We start from the raw sequence: 15,682 nt of genomic DNA, 5'->3' as shown, positions 1-15,682 counted from the left end.
TTGAAATATTTCATTTACACATTTCTGGTGATGGAGTCTTTTCGTTAGGCTGCCCTGAAAAAATCTCAAATGTTGAGTACAAAATATTCAGTTGTGCAGGAGGGTTAAAGACGTTAAAAACAACGATGACGGTTAAAAATGTGGAAGCGTGAACAAAATGTCATCATCGAAAATCATCAGATGTTGTTGTTTTGGCGAAAGTGACTAATCTTGGCACAATTTCACATACCAGAAGTGTTCTTCAGTAGTTTTCAGTAGAAAATCGCTTTTCCGTGGATATTACTCGTAGTTTACTTATCGGTGGTGCCAATGGCATCCGAGTGCGCTGATCGAGCAGAATGTGCCGATATCCTTCACCAGTTAATAACGACCATCAATGAACTTCGTGGGAGCAGCAACATTCGCTTCAAAAGCGAAGAATATGGCCCAAGGGCAGTAATTGCCGATTCGAGTGCAGTACAGTTGGGCGCGGTCCCTCTGGAACGTCTAAATCAGCTTCATCAAAGTATTCAGCGCATTTTTACGCACAAAATCAAGCTTTTCAATGATCAGGTAAATTTGTTCATCAATGCTATGATGACATGTAAACATTCAGAGGCGTACCTCGGTATGCATGAATTTTTATATTATGATATAAAAATAAAAAATCACTGCTCTTTTTAAGTTTGGCACAATTTAAAGTATATTTTTGTTTTATTTTACTCCAGGGTATTCCGGACATTTGGAAGGTCGTTGTAGGTTTGAAGTTTTCTAATCCGGCTATATCGCTTGATTTAAATCGTACGGAACTAACCGTTCCCAATGAAGAAAAAGGTCTGCTGTGGATTTTCCAGTGCGTTCGTCAATATTGTCTATCAGAGAACATAAACTGGCTCATCACTGATAAGGAACACATGAGAAACTGCTATGAGTCAACTGCATTTCTTTGTGATGATCGCTACGTAGATGCTATGATGGTTTGTTTCAACGCACTCGAACGCGGTCAGCTTGCTTTATTGTCTCAAATCGATCCCAAACTGTATGCACGAGATAAGGAAGACAGAAACACGATCCGAACGATCATAAAGCGCTCAGAATCACACCCGAATCTCATTATGTTCAAAAACAATAACAAACTAAGTACTCGAACCGCCAAACGCAGACAGACGGTTCACTACACCATGACACCTAGAGGAAAGCAAAGTCCGCATCGCCAGCGCAAAACGTCTCGAAGTTTGCCAAATTTAGCTTTAAACGACAACGTTCAACATATGGTCAAGAAACAACCATCAGATAACGACTGTCCTGATAGCAATATTCCACCTCCTGCGTTAGGAAAACGTGTGCCAAGTTTCAATTACACGGATAACAGGTAATTCATATGGAAAACAAATAATTTGCAAGAGTTTAAAATTAGAATCTGAACAAAAGTTCAACTAGAACTCGTTTTCAATTAGTTTAATATTTACTGACAAAGATTCATCCTTTTCAGTATGCCAAAACCCGTCCCATGTATTTTACATTGCGAAGATATCAAAATATACACTGAAGCGCCTAGCAGTAGTACTCATCAGAATAAATCGCCTAATAAGGTTGTGAGCACACCGCAGCACACTCGCTTAGATCTGTTTAGTTTCGCCGCTTTGACCGAGAGCCCACGAATACTATTCAACGACTTTATACCTCAATGTGGTGAAAAAATAATCAAGGCATCTGATAGTAAAACTGTAGGAAGTGTCCTCAATGATTTACCATCCCGTCCTATTCCTGGCCAGAGTCTAACGTCATTCCTCAAAACTGTCTATTTTTCACGCACAAACACCGAACTAGATCGAGAAAACGCTCATTTCAGTTTGTCGGAAGCCCTCATAGCAACCTTCGAACAACTGAAATGGAATGAAGGTGAAAAATTAATCACCAATCGTCGCGATATGCTTAGGAAAAGGCATTCGGCTTCAAATTTCTGGTCATCTTACCCGGGATCGCCCCAATTTTACGGAAATGCTCAAAAAACAACTAATGAAGGTGGTCCATCGCGCAGTTTAAGTCCATCGACTGCTTCCAAAGAAAGCACATCAACTGCTGTTTCATCTTTCTCTGACAGCGATTGTAGTGTTGGATTGAACATAGCTTCTTCGTCAGGCCAATTGGAAAAAGCACCAGTGACCAGCATTTTTACAAACAGACTTTCACCAGACGAAGATCTGGAAGCAATTGAAGCGAGTGAATGCGAGGATAACAACGTTAAATCTTATTCTGCCGAAGGGGTGGCACTCAGTTTGTTGTCGAAGTTTAATGAAAAACAATTACCAAGCGCTTGTGATTTGCTTTGGTTGGTATCAGAGCAAGATGCGCCACAACAAATTTTGCCAATTCCTTGCGATGGACAGATTGTTAATCCAGACGACCAAAATAGCCTAAACACTATAATTCGAGGAACACGTGAGTGGGCACCACCACGTCCGCAAGTTATCTTCACTTATAGCAGTCCTCTGCCAGAGTAAGTTTTTTCTGTGCTATCCGTTCTATTCAGTAATTATAAAATCAACGTTACATTCTAGCCGACGAGCGCAAATGATTAAACAAAACTATCGATGCGCCGGTTGCGGAATGAAAGTCGCACCAAATTATTCGAGCCGTTTCCGTTATTGCCATTATCTGGGGAAATATAACTGTTCAGCATGCCATAAGAATCAAATGTCAGCCATACCGGCGAAAGTGATTGAAAGGTTGGTTTTCTCACACATCATGTTTAATATAATTTTTTATTTACCAACATATTTTACTAGGTGGGACTTCACGTGCCATCCGGTAAGCAGTTTTGCTTATCATCTACTGAATGACATTGCCCCGTGCCCCTTATATCGACTTACTCATCTTAATCAAAAACTATACGAAAAGGTACGAGTCTTACAAGTTGCTCGAGCGATACGGATGAACCTCAAATATATTAGGGATTTTATTTTCAACTGTCGATTTGCTGAAGAGTAAGTCAAAGTTTGCATTTTTCCCGCTGCCTAATATTACACAACATACTCTTCTCTTACAGGGCTAAACTATTGTTTCAAAATGTTCCGGATCATTTGACTAATGATCTAGATAGTTGGTCAATGGTAGACTTTATATCCGTCCGTAACGGATCTTTTCAAAAAGAATATGCTGAACTGATAAGATGTTGTGAAAGTCACATTTTTGAATGTGAGGTGAGTCATTTTAAAACATAAGCAAATAAAAAAGCTATCAAAAATAATGTTTTTTTTGCCTTTTCCAGTTGTGTATAGCACATGGATTTTTTTGCGAAAACTGTGATCGAAAGGAAATAATTTTTCCTTGGCAAAAACGGATCTTGAAATGTAGCAAATGTGGTTCTTGCTACCATGATTCATGTCGACAAGACGAATGCGTAAAATGTAAAAGATTATCACGACGGTCTAGCAAAGCGTAGTTTTTTTCAACTCTGAATAAGGTATTATTAATTAGTTAGGGCATACAATATTTGAATTTATTATACATGACAACTTATTAAAAGTTTATAGCAACAATTTAACATGGACTTAACAGTGTAGTTATTCATGAAAGAAATCATTAAAAGTAAGTATTTGCGATGCTGGAAGGGCTCTACGGTACGAACGTACCCAGATGATCGTGCCATGTACCAGAGCTGCGGCAGCACACACGAGCTTGAAACAGCTTTTATAATGATGGGGAAAATGAGAAAGCGCGTGATCGGGTGGTGGTCGATCAATCCACGAATGTGCCGGTTGAGAATCAAGGGCCGGTTCTTCAACATCAGCATCACCAACGTGCACAGCCCTCACCTCGAAAGTACCGGTGACGACGAAGAGAACGCCGCGTGGGTGGCAGTAGTGCAATGAAGCTCTAGTCGAAATGTGGTAAATCATCAACAACGGAAGAAGCAGCGAGTCCTAATTTTCCAGGAGAAAAAGCGCCCGAAGATCTGGAGCAGCTGCATGGTTCCTTAACCCTTCATTTCATGATTTTTTATTTTTTCTTGAAAAAATTCTCAATAGTGCGCAATGATGAGTACATGAAGGGAAAAATAATGAAAAAATATAATTTTCACACATTTCGAGTATTTAGCCAAAATATTAATTGTTGCAAATTTGGACGCGGTTGTTTCGAGACGCGGTGTCGTAATTTTAGTTTTTTCTGGTGTAATCTATCGAATTAATGTTTTTTTGGCTGGTTGTTCGGTAGCGCGGTGATTAGTTTTCGTCGTAACAGTAAAATTACAAAAAAAAATAGCGCTTTAGTCTGTTTTTGAGTGATTTTGTGATGTTGGGTTTGAAGAAATTGTTGTTGCAATAATGGCGACGCTAAGAAGATCTGATTTGAAGATAGTGAGCTTGTGTTTTAAAAGCTTGCGTCATACGTGTGAAAAGCTCTGACGGTTTGTAACGGGAGTAACGGGCGTTACTTCATCGAAGTTGGTTATTATTATGCAATGCAATATTGCATGCAAAATGTGATTCCCCTGGTGGCAGGTTCTGAAATGATTTTTTGAAGAAGAAAATGTGTTTAGTGGACACCGTGGATTGAAAAGCTAAGTACATACATATTTAATTAATTTACTAACAAAGTTCATTCAAGATGATAAGTGTGTGTGTGTGTGTGCGTGTTTTTTTGCTCGTTGTTTTTCTTTAGTAACAAAACAGAAACAAATAATAGTCTTTTGACGTTCATCGATGAATATGAAAAATCGTAAAAAATTTCTAAATCAAAGGATATTGTAAATTCAGAAGAAGAAAAATCAATGTAATGTTAGTGTTCGTGTTACAAATAAATTTTAGCTTGTAAAGCTTTTATTCTGAGTTTTTGCAAGAGTTAATTTGCGTGTTTATTTATAAGTATTCGGTCAAATCAAAGGCTTGTGCAGTGTTCGGTAATGGATAATTTTTCCGTCAGTAGGGTCGGTTCGTTGTGTGTGTGTGTGTGTGTGTGTGTGTGTGTGTGTGTGTGTGTGTGTGTGTGTGTGTGTGTGTGTGTGTGTGTGTGTGTGTGTGTGTGTGTGTGTGTGTGTGTGTGTGTGTGTGTGTGTGTGTGTGTGTGTGTGTGTGTGTTTGTGTGTGTGTGTGTGTGTGTTTGTGTGTGTTTGTGTGGGAAAAATTGACGTGATCGGTTGGTTCGGTTGTCGTTTTTTGCTCGTTAAGTCATTCTTGCTCTTCTTCTCGTTTTAAACTTTAAACGCGTGATAAAATTCGGTGAGTTGCATCGTTACCAAGTGCATTGTACGTGTATGAAAGTACCACGTTAGGACGCTTTGCTATTCTCGTCTTAAGCGCACGGTTAAATTCGGTTTGTTACGTCGGTGCTAAGTACATTGTTAGTTAGGACATATAAAAACGCGATGTACTCGATAGTGTGCGACGCGACGATTTTTAACTTTGCTTTGATCACATCCCTTCCCAAAGGGAATCCAGATCTTATTTACCTTCCCCACTAACAAACCACCCTTCCTGTGACGACCGTGGAGATTTAGAGGTGTATTCGGTCTCTAGTAGCAACGGAAGTCGAACTAACAATCCTTCCCTACCCCGATGAACCGTAAGGACGTGGCCGGCGCCTTTATTGACCATATAAGAAAAGGAACCTTCGAAACGTGCACACAGAAAATGGTAAGCTAATCCCAAGCCCCATTTATTTGGATCTATGTGCAATTTTGATGGTTCTTGTCAATCACGGAGTAGCAACTACTGAAATGTACGGTTTATCTAAGCTCAAGCTCAAGCTCAAATATTAATTGTTGCAAATTTGCAACAACATGAAATGGTTATACCTTTTTGTACCTCACACAAGGCAGCTAGAACTAAATGTTTACTCTTAGTTTATCTTGCACTAACCATATATAGTTTTAGCTCAAAAACTTCGTAAACCTAGTGTCTGGACACCATTTAGCTGGGGTTAGAACCTATGTATGCTGGTTATCCGCCATGGGTGCACGAATTCACCGCAGTTGCTACCTAAGTATGTGCTTACATGCATTATTGAGATTAATTAGATCGACAAATCTCCAGTTCATTTTCAGTAACTTCAATTTTTGTGGAAGATTTTATGTGGTTTTATGATCTTCGTGTTCATGGCTTTTTAGCGCAATCTAAAAAAAAAGTTCATTCTCGGCTGACAACAACGAATTATAAAACCATTATAACAGAAAAAGTGATTGTTGTACATGGTATACTTATTTCCCAAGAACCAAGTAACTTGAAAATCAGGGAATGCAAATTGTTGAAGAAACAATTTGCATTGTCTATTGAAACACCAATAATAAAAAAAAAACAATATTTTCAATATTCCTTAATTAAAAAAATCGATGGATAAAATACCCTCAAAATGCACTTCAAATGCACGTTTAGGGTCCAATATCGAAAACGATTTTTCGATGGTACACATTCAGAAGAGTTAACGGAATTATAAGTAGGACTAAAATGTGTTGGGATGAATGAGCATCTAGCGACCCCTCGTTATACGAAGAGAAATAAGTTTTTTGGCTACACTGCCTGCAATAGTTTGTCATTCCTTTGTTAACTGCCACGCGAATAAAACACGTTTTTACTTTTGTCTGTTAGTCCCGCGTTTTACTTTCGGCTAATCGCAATTCCCTGGTGTCCACTTCTTCGAGATTGTTCTCTCCTGCGTACCTGTTAGTCCCTCCGGTTCTTCAGGTTTTGGGCCCAGGCGTGATATAGTGGACAAAGTTAAGTTTTTCGATTGCGAAAAGTCGGTTTTCCGGTTGGAGTCGTTTGCCATTCCGAGTGTTGTAAACGGGACAGTTGTGTGCGTGAAGACGAGTTGAACCATCATGGCGGAAAGCATGAGGGTTAGCTTTTCAAAGCTAGGAAGTGGAAATTACGAATCATGGAAGTTTCGTATGCGGTCCCTCTTGGAAAGAGAAGAGCTTTGGGAAGTAGTGGAAGCGGTCAAGCCAGAAGAGCAAGGTCCGGAACTCGTGCAGTGGCGGAAGAAGGACACTAAGGCTCGTGCGACTATTGCCTTGTTTATTGATGACAGCCAGTTGCGGTTTGTTAAGAAGGCTGAGACGGCTCGGGAAATGTGGGAGAACTTAAAGCGGTACCACGAAAAAGCGACAATTGGAAACCAAGCTATGTTGCTACAAAAGTTGTGTGCGATCAATTTGAGTGAAGGTGGAGATGTTGAACAGCATCTAGAGCAAATTGAATCCCTTTACGAGCGTCTCGACAGTGCGGGTGTTGAGCTTAGTGAACTTTTGAGAATCATCATGATGCTGCGTAGTTTGCCTCCATCCTACGGCAGCTTTGTTACCTCGCTGGAAAATCGCCCACAAGAAGATTTAACCATGGATCTGGTGGTGGCGCGATTGCGGGATGAGTACCAGAAGCGTACGGGTGTGGCTGTTGGTGTTAGTGCGGATGAAAAAGTGATGCGCGTTGACGCCAAAAATGAGCGAAAGTGTTTCTTCTGTGGTGGTGGCGGGCATTTCAAGAGAAATTGCCGCGAGTTTTTGGCTACTATCAAGAAGGGAAGAAGTGCATCGGTATCCGGAGAATATAAGAAGAAAATGGCCAAGGATCAGCAAGCGAAGAAAGTGAAAGCGGATGTTGCCAAGCCGGCGTCGGTTCCGGAGGAGAGCTCATCTTGCGGTGAAGTGTGCTTCGTTGCCAGAGAAGAAAACCCGGGTGGGTGGACGATCGATAGTGGCTGCACTTGTCATATGACAAGCGATCGAAAGTTTTTTGCGGATTTCAAGAGCGATGTAGTAGTGGACGTTACTCTCGCTAACGGTTCGAAAACGAAGTCTTCGGGTTGTGGTAGTGGTGTGATTGCCGCCGTGAATGGAAATGGAGAGCGAGTTTCCATTCGTCTCGATTACGTTCTCTATGTCCCTGGTCTCGACGGTAGTTTGATTTCTGTGCGTAAGCTGGCGGAAAAGGGGTTCACGATTGTGTTCGTGACAGATCGGTGTGACATTAAAAGCTCAGGTGGTACAGTTGTGGCTCTGGGAGAGTTGGTCGGCTGTCAATACAAGCTTAGACTAGCGGAATCATGTTTGATTGCTAGGGGTTCGCACAACGATCGCTGCCAGCATATGTGGCACAGAAGAATGGGGCATCGTGATATGAGTGTGGTTAGTGCGATTCAATCAAAGGGTTTAGCCACCGGTTTTGAAGTGAAAGATTGTGGTGAACAGCTTGTCTGTGAATGCTGTATTAAGGGGAAATTAGCAAGAAAGCCTTTTCCACAAGTGATTGAACGTAAATCCAACCAGCCCTTGGATATTATCCATACTGACCTCTGCGGTCCTATGGAGAACGTAACCCCAAGTGGGAATAAGTATTTGATGACTCTCATCGATGACTTTAGTCGGTTTTGTGTCGTGTTTCTGCTAAAAGCAAAGAGTGAAGTATCGGACAAAATGAGAGAGTACGTGCGTTGGGTCGAAAATGTGTTCGGACGAAAACCGCGAGTGATTAGATCGGACAGTGGTGGGGAGTATAAAAATGAAGCCCTACTGAAGTTCTACAAAGCTGAGGGTATCTCTCCGCAGTTTTCTACGCCGTATTCTGCACAGTCGAATGGAGTTGCGGAGCGGAAAAATCGAGCTTTGCAGGAGATGGCAAACTGCATGCTCCTGGACGCTGGACTTCCAAAGTGTTATTGGGGGGAGGCAATTCTGACTGCGACGTACATTCAGAATAGATTGCCATCACGGTCAGTAGTGAAGACACCGTATGAACATTGGACGGGAGTGAAGCCTGATTTGACGAACATGAAAGTTTTCGGGTGTGAGGCTTATGTCCATGTTCCTGACGTCAAGAGGAAGAAGTTTGAACCGAAAGCCACAAAGTTAACGTTTGTTGGGTATTCCGGCCAACATAAGGGATACCGGTTTCTCGATCGCACCACAAACCGGATCGTGATAAGCCGGGACGTCCGTTTCCTGGAGATGGGGAATGGCACGGAGCAGGAGGAGCATCCAGCTTGCAGTGGTGAAGAAGAGGATCCTAAGGCCGAGAGTGAAGTGATAGTGAATAGTGAGAAACCAGTGATGGACGAGATTAGTGATACAAGTGAAAATGAACAGTCATTGTATGAAGACGCTAATGAGTCGAATGAATCTGACTTTATGGGATTCGACGAAGAGAGTGATCAAGTAAACCCTCAAGTGAGATTGAAAGAAGTGCGAAAAACCAGAGGAGTTTTACCGAGTAAGTTCAACGATTTCATCGTGGAATTGGCGTCTCACGAGGAGGAGGAGCCGAATGATCACCGAGAAGCATTGTCCCTACCTGCCTGGAAGCAGGCGATGCTGGAAGAAATAGCGGCACATGATCATAACCGTACGTGGGATCTAGTGCCTCTACCTGTCGGCAAGAAACCTGTTGGAGCAAAATGGGTATTTAAGCTGAAACGAGACGAGACAGGTAAATTGGTCAAGCATAAAGCACGCATTGTAGCACAGGGGTACACTCAGATGTATGGTGTTGATTTTACGGAAGTGTACGCCCCTGTTACTCGCCAAGCCACCCTCCGAATGCTGTTAGCTGTTGCTGCCAAGAACAAGCTAGTTTTGAAGCAGTACGATGTGAAAACAGCTTACCTCAACGGGACTATCGAAGAGGAGCTGTATATGCGGCAGCCCCCTGGCTTCGAGGTAGCTGGAAAGGAGGAGCAGGTCTGTAAGCTAAATAAGAGTATTTATGGGTTACGTCAGTCAGCAAGATGTTGGAATAAGGCTCTTCACACGGCTTTAGTGGAACTGAAGTTTAAACCGTGTAGTTCAGACCCGTGCTTGTATGTTCGCCAAGGGAAAACTACAGTGTTTTTGTTAGTTTACGTAGATGATCTACTTATTGGTAGTTCAATCGAAGCAGAGATTGATTCAGTTTATGAAAGTCTGCGGGAGAAATTTGAAGTCACAGCTCTTGGCTCAGTCCACCATTTTTTGGGCTTTGAGATAGGAAAGGAGGAAGATTGTTATACCCTACGATTGACTTCGTATATCCGGAATTTGATTTGTCGCTTTGGAATGGAGAATTCATGTCCTGCGAAAGTACCCATGGACCCTCTCTGAGAATGGCGATAGCAAACCATTTCATGACGTGACGCTATATAGAAGCCTTGTTGGTGCGCTTCTATACCTAGCAGTGAATGCGCGACCGGACTTGTCGTTAAGTGTTGGAATCTTGGGAAGAAAGATGCAAGAACCAAACAATATGGACTGGGCTGCCGCAAGGCGAGTGGTGCAATACCTCAATGCTACCAAAGACTGGAAAATTCGATTTGGTAAAGGTGAAGGTTGGACATTGAGAGGATTTTCGGATTCCGACTGGGCCGGCGATAACAAGACTAGGCGATCGACATCTGGCATAGTCTTCTTTTACGGTAGCGGCCCTGTCAGCTGGATTAGCAAGGGACAAAGTACTGTCGCCTTGTCGTCTCTCGAAGCAGAGTACTACGCACTGACACTAGCCTGTCAAGAAGCAGTGTGGCTTCGTCGTTTGCTGGCTGAGATGGGTGAACCACAAAATGGAGCTACGAAGATCGGCGAAGACAATCAAGGTTGTTTGTGTTTCGCCAAGGCTGAGCGATCTAGTGGACGTGTGAAGCACATCGAGACCAAGAGGCATTTCGTCCGAGAATTGTGCGAGCGTAAAGAAGTTGACCTAGTGTACTGTTCAACCAACGAAATGGTAGCCGACGCTCTTACAAAACCTCTTGGGCCTACGAAGCTGAAGGAGTTCATCGACCGAGTGGGTCTTCAACCGTAGTGCGCTCGATACTCATCCAGGAGGAGTGTTGGGATGAATGAGCATCTAGCGACCCCTCGTTATACGAAGAGAAATAAGTTTTTTGGCTACACTGCCTGCAATAGTTTGTCATTCCTTTGTTAACTGCCACGCGAATAAAACACGTTTTTACTTTTGTCTGTTAGTCCCGCGTTTTAATTTCGGCTAATCGCAATTCCCTGGTGTCCACTTCTTCGAGATTGTTCTCTCCTGCGTACCTGATAGTCCCTCCGGTTCTTCAAAATGAAACTGCTATTTCACCATCATATACCGTTTCCTTATCACATTCGTTCTGAAAAAATTAATACTGTAAACATTAATACTGTTTAAAGTTTAAATGATAAAAAGTAATTGCAGCACATTATGGAACTCATGTTACAAACTATAGTACTACATTGTATAATGTTGAGAACATAAAATGCATTTGCATTTAAAAATTGCATGTACTAGTATCGAAAAAATATGTTAATAATAAATTTACTAAAAAATGCGAAAATATTTATTTCGAACCCAGAAAATCTTTCCATGGGATTACAATATAATATTTAAAATCATAGAAACACAGCGCTCGTTGTATTTGAAAAATTATAGATTCAAACTATTACTACAAATACTTCAACTACTCAAAAGTCACAAATTTGTACAAAATGTGACCCTTTGGAAATATATTATCGAACTTAATAATCTGAGAATACATTTCTGTAACAACACGTGAAAAGGATCTATCTCCAAAAGTAAACAAAAACCATTTTCAGTACCTCGCGATAGGCCAACACTTGCACTACTTAACGGTAAAACCCTTTTGAGAAAATAATATTCCGTTACATTAAAAACTCAATTTGAGTAAAGGATCTATAAACATTCTTAAACCAGAACTGCCATTACATGTATATACACCCTTTACTCCGAAACCATTTTGCGCTACTACTCCGCCAACAAACTCAAAATAATCAATTTAACTCTTTATTCAACATAAAAACATAGTTACAAATGAATGCGAGCTTGTAACTTAAGCTAAAAATAAGAAAATAGCAAAGGGTGTATAAACAGGTTAGACAAAATGTTACGTGAAGTAGGTTCTATCTACGATAGCGCGTTATTTTTTCATGAAAATTAGTATTCCTCTATTCCAACATATAGAGGATGCTTCTAAAAATAGTTGTCTTTAATAAAAATAAAAAATTTCAAGTTATTTTAAATTAGCGATTTGACATAGGTTGTATTTTTTTCAAACGCGCTTTTCTCAATGCGCCATCATGGATATAGTTCCTTTTTGTGTGTTGGTAAATATTTGACACTTTATTCAAAATAAAAACATAGTTGCAAATGAACGCGAGCTTAAAATTAAAGCTAGAAATGAGAAAATAGCAAAGGGTGTATAAACGAGGGAGATAAAATATTACGTGAGCTAGGTTCTATCTACGATAGCGCATTGTTTTTTCATGAAAATTAATATTCCTCTATTCCAACATATAGAGGATGCTCCTAAAAATCGTTCAGCTATCAAAAAAATAAAAAATTTCAAGTAATTTTTAATTAGCGATTTAAAATAGGTTGTATTTTTTTCAAACGCGTTTTTCTCGATTCGCCATACTTAGGCAGAAACTGCGGTGAATCCGTGCACCCATGGTGGATAACCAACATACAGCATACATATGTACATATGTGACCCTTTAGAAATACAATTTTTCAACTTTTATGCAGGATTTCTAACGAGGATGTCGTAATTAATGCATTTTTTTTTATTTATGTTACGAATGGTTGATGATCTAGTCAAAAGGATTTTTCACTGTTTTTTCCCATACTTCTACAGTTGGTAGCCATTTTGTTCAGTTAGAGGATAATGGATCTGCATTATTTTTAAAAATGTCTCGCTAACATGATAATATAAAATTAAAATAGTATTACTTTCATCGAAAAACATATACACTGTTTAAACGATGAAACTTTCGAAAACACACTATGTAGCCCATATACGTAACTAAAGGTGCTACCGTTGCATGATGTTGCAAATTTGCAACAATTAATAAAAGGCCATTATATCAGACAAAAATTAAAAAAAAAATCTTCAAATTCTATTCAATTGTGTTATTTGCATTACTGAAAATGCGAAAATATTTTTTCCAGTCAAATTTTTTGTCCTCGGTGCGAATTGGACTAGGTCAAAATTCTGAAAAATAAGCCTTTTTTAACATTTCATATTTTTCAGATTGAAGTTGGTCTAGTTTGTACATATATACTCAGAAAGTTTTTTTTTAATTGAACCGTATCTTGAAGTTAGAAATATGATTGCCATGAAAAAAAAGTTGACTATTTGAATTTCTGCATAATTTACAACAGCTTTAATTAATTGTTGCAAATTTGTTACTTTATGAAACGAAGGGTTAAAAACACGAAAGTTCTTTCACTCAACGCATTCCTCAAAGGCTTCGTGCTGCAAGCCGAAATGTGCCGGGATAAGGACAGGGGCATCCTGACGGACAATCCTTAGGTGATCAAAAGGTGGAAGCAGTAATTCGATGCACACCTGAACGGCGCACATGCAGAAGATCAAAACGGTGGGGGAAGGTACATCGCCGGCGTAGCCAACGACGTAAAGAAGCCACTCCCAATGATAAGTGAAGTTAGATTTAGAGTAGTGGATTAATGATATAGCATTCCTAGCGAGCAAGTAATTGCTCTTTTAAAGAAATGTAACGTTGCTATGTAACAATGTTATTCGGATGAGTTTACATAGTTCGTGTAAAGCTGGATACATGACAATGAAGCGATGATGTAGAGACGGTATGTTGAGACGGCAGTGGTCTAGGCGGAGAGGTAGTAAATACAAAGAGGTATTAGTATGACTGTTATTTCAGCGGAGGTAGCGACTGATGTGTTGTTTGCAGGTTGAGGTCAACTGTTTTTTGAAGTTATGGATTGTTGAGGCTTGTTTCATTATTTCCGGTAGGCAGTTGTACATCGCGCTGCCAAAGTAACTCAGCTTCCTTTTGCTAAATTCGGTGTTGACCCTGGGCAACCGAATGTGGTTGATCTGCCGTGACGCTCGAGCCGATGTCACTCTGTTCAGCACTGTATTACGATGCTTGTTTGGGCTCGTAAAGAGTTTGTGTATAAAGGTTATACTTTGGAACTCCCATAAACCGCGAATTGGTAGGAATGAATCCTCGGGGTCATAGTACAACGATACTGAAAGGTACAGGAAGGGTTTCCTGAATAAATCCTTTAACGCTCGGTTCTACAAGCACTGCAATTCCCTCATACGACTCCGAGCTGAGCTTCCCATGTACCATGTCTCTAGTGGAAGAGCGCGAAGTAAAGTTTCTTCAGCCATGTAGTTGAAACGAAGGAGGACATTTTCCACAATGCGCCGCAGACTGGTACTAACTTTTTTGTAACGGCTCGATGTGCACGCTCAAGGTTAAATTTTCATCGAGTGTTAATCCCAGGTTTTTTTAGTCTCTAACTCGATGCATTTCGGTGTTTACAAGGTTGATGCTTGGCAATTCAGGAATGGTGCGACGACGTCCGGAATTAAATAGCATGTATGTTGTTTTTGTTGTGTGTTCAACGAAAGCAAATAACAGTTGAAGAACTCATTCAACGCTATCAGGTTTCTGCTAATCCAGTGGACGATTTGAACGGGATCAGGGCTACTGTAGAAGATCAAGGCGTCGTTAACAAACAGGTACGGTGTCCCATTAAGTTGCAGTTTTGATAAGTCGTTAATAAAGATAAGAAATATTAGAGGGCCGAGGTTGCTTCGTTGCGAAACTCATATGGTGAGCGATTTCCGGTCGCTGTTTTTACCACACCAGGATATAAATTGCAACCGGTTTGAGAGGTAGTTCTCCAGTAGCTTAAGAGCAGGTCCACGTATTCCATGAGCATCCAGTTTCTTCAACAGCAACTTGTGGTTGATCGTATCGAATGCTTTTTTAAGGTCCAAGAATAATACCCCAGTCTAGTGCCGATTGTCTGTTAGACAGGGAGCACTTTCGGAGTGGAAAGGAGAGATCAAAATACAACCAACACGTTCTGTGGTTAAAACTGGAATGACTTTATTTTCAACTTTGCGTTCTATTTATACTAGTAGATAGATAACACCAACATGCGTGTGTTGTTATTCATCTCATCGATTACTTCGATGAGACGAATCTCAACACTCCTCCTCAACACACGCTGTTAACAGTTATCCAACTGCAATCTCTCCGGTGGCTCCTCCTGAAGTGGCTACTCCTCCTCGACACACACCGAACCTTATCGCCTTCAGCACGACTAGGTTTCGCTCGACGACCTTCCACCGGTTTCGCCCGACGACCATTTCCTGGCTCACTCGACGACAACCTGCCTTCGGTTCGCTCGACGACAACCTCCCGTCGGCTTGACGCTCCTTGCAGTCCGTAGCCCATTCTCAAGGCTTTTCGCCTTCCCAGCGGCCTGACGACCCTCTTCGGATTCCCGGCTCGACCACCTCCAACGGATTCCAGGTTCGACTGCCTTCCAATTGGATACCAGGCTAAACCACCTTTCAATTGGACCCCTGGCTCGACACCTCCGAACGGATTCCCGGTTCGATGCCTCCTTCCGTCTGGCCGACACCCTTCTTGCTACCGATGCCGTTTCTCACGGCTCGACGCCCTTCGCAGCGAATCGAAGCTCCTCCTGAGGCCTAACGCCTCCCAGTGGCTCCAGCCCGACGACCTCCTCCACTTGGCGTTCCAGTCCGACGCCCTTCCATGGCACCTGTTTGACGACCTTCCGTAGTTCCCGGCTCGTAAGTCCACCAGAAGTTCCTGGTCCGACGACCACCACCTGGCCTACAACTTGACCACCTTCCACGGCACCGGCCCGCCAACCTTCCATGGCTCCCGGCACGACGAACCGCCAGTGATTCCAGTCCGCTCTCAATGGCT

The 15,682-nt window shown here is 41.5% G+C and overlaps 1 protein-coding gene across 1 annotated transcript; it reads left to right on the top strand.

Annotated features, from left to right (window-relative positions):
* Positions 1 to 191: 191 nt before the first annotated feature.
* On the top strand, positions 192 to 3,532 carry LOC129753840 (run domain Beclin-1-interacting and cysteine-rich domain-containing protein). Its single transcript, XM_055749691.1, has 7 exons — positions 192 to 552; positions 708 to 1,351; positions 1,472 to 2,479; positions 2,541 to 2,708; positions 2,769 to 2,966; positions 3,029 to 3,182; positions 3,251 to 3,532. Exons 1-7 carry the CDS (start codon positions 310 to 312, stop codon positions 3,422 to 3,424), a joined length of 2,589 nt encoding a protein of 862 aa, XP_055605666.1. The 5' UTR covers positions 192 to 309; the 3' UTR covers positions 3,425 to 3,532.
* The last annotated feature ends 12,150 nt before the right edge of the window (positions 3,533 to 15,682 follow it).

The sequence above is a fragment of the Uranotaenia lowii genome, chromosome 1 (genome assembly GCF_029784155.1).
Source record: "Uranotaenia lowii strain MFRU-FL chromosome 1, ASM2978415v1, whole genome shotgun sequence".
In the NCBI taxonomy this organism is placed as follows: domain Eukaryota; kingdom Metazoa; phylum Arthropoda; class Insecta; order Diptera; family Culicidae; genus Uranotaenia; species Uranotaenia lowii.
The sequence above is the reverse complement of the archived record's forward strand: the minus strand, read 5'-3'. Positions and strand labels throughout refer to the sequence as shown.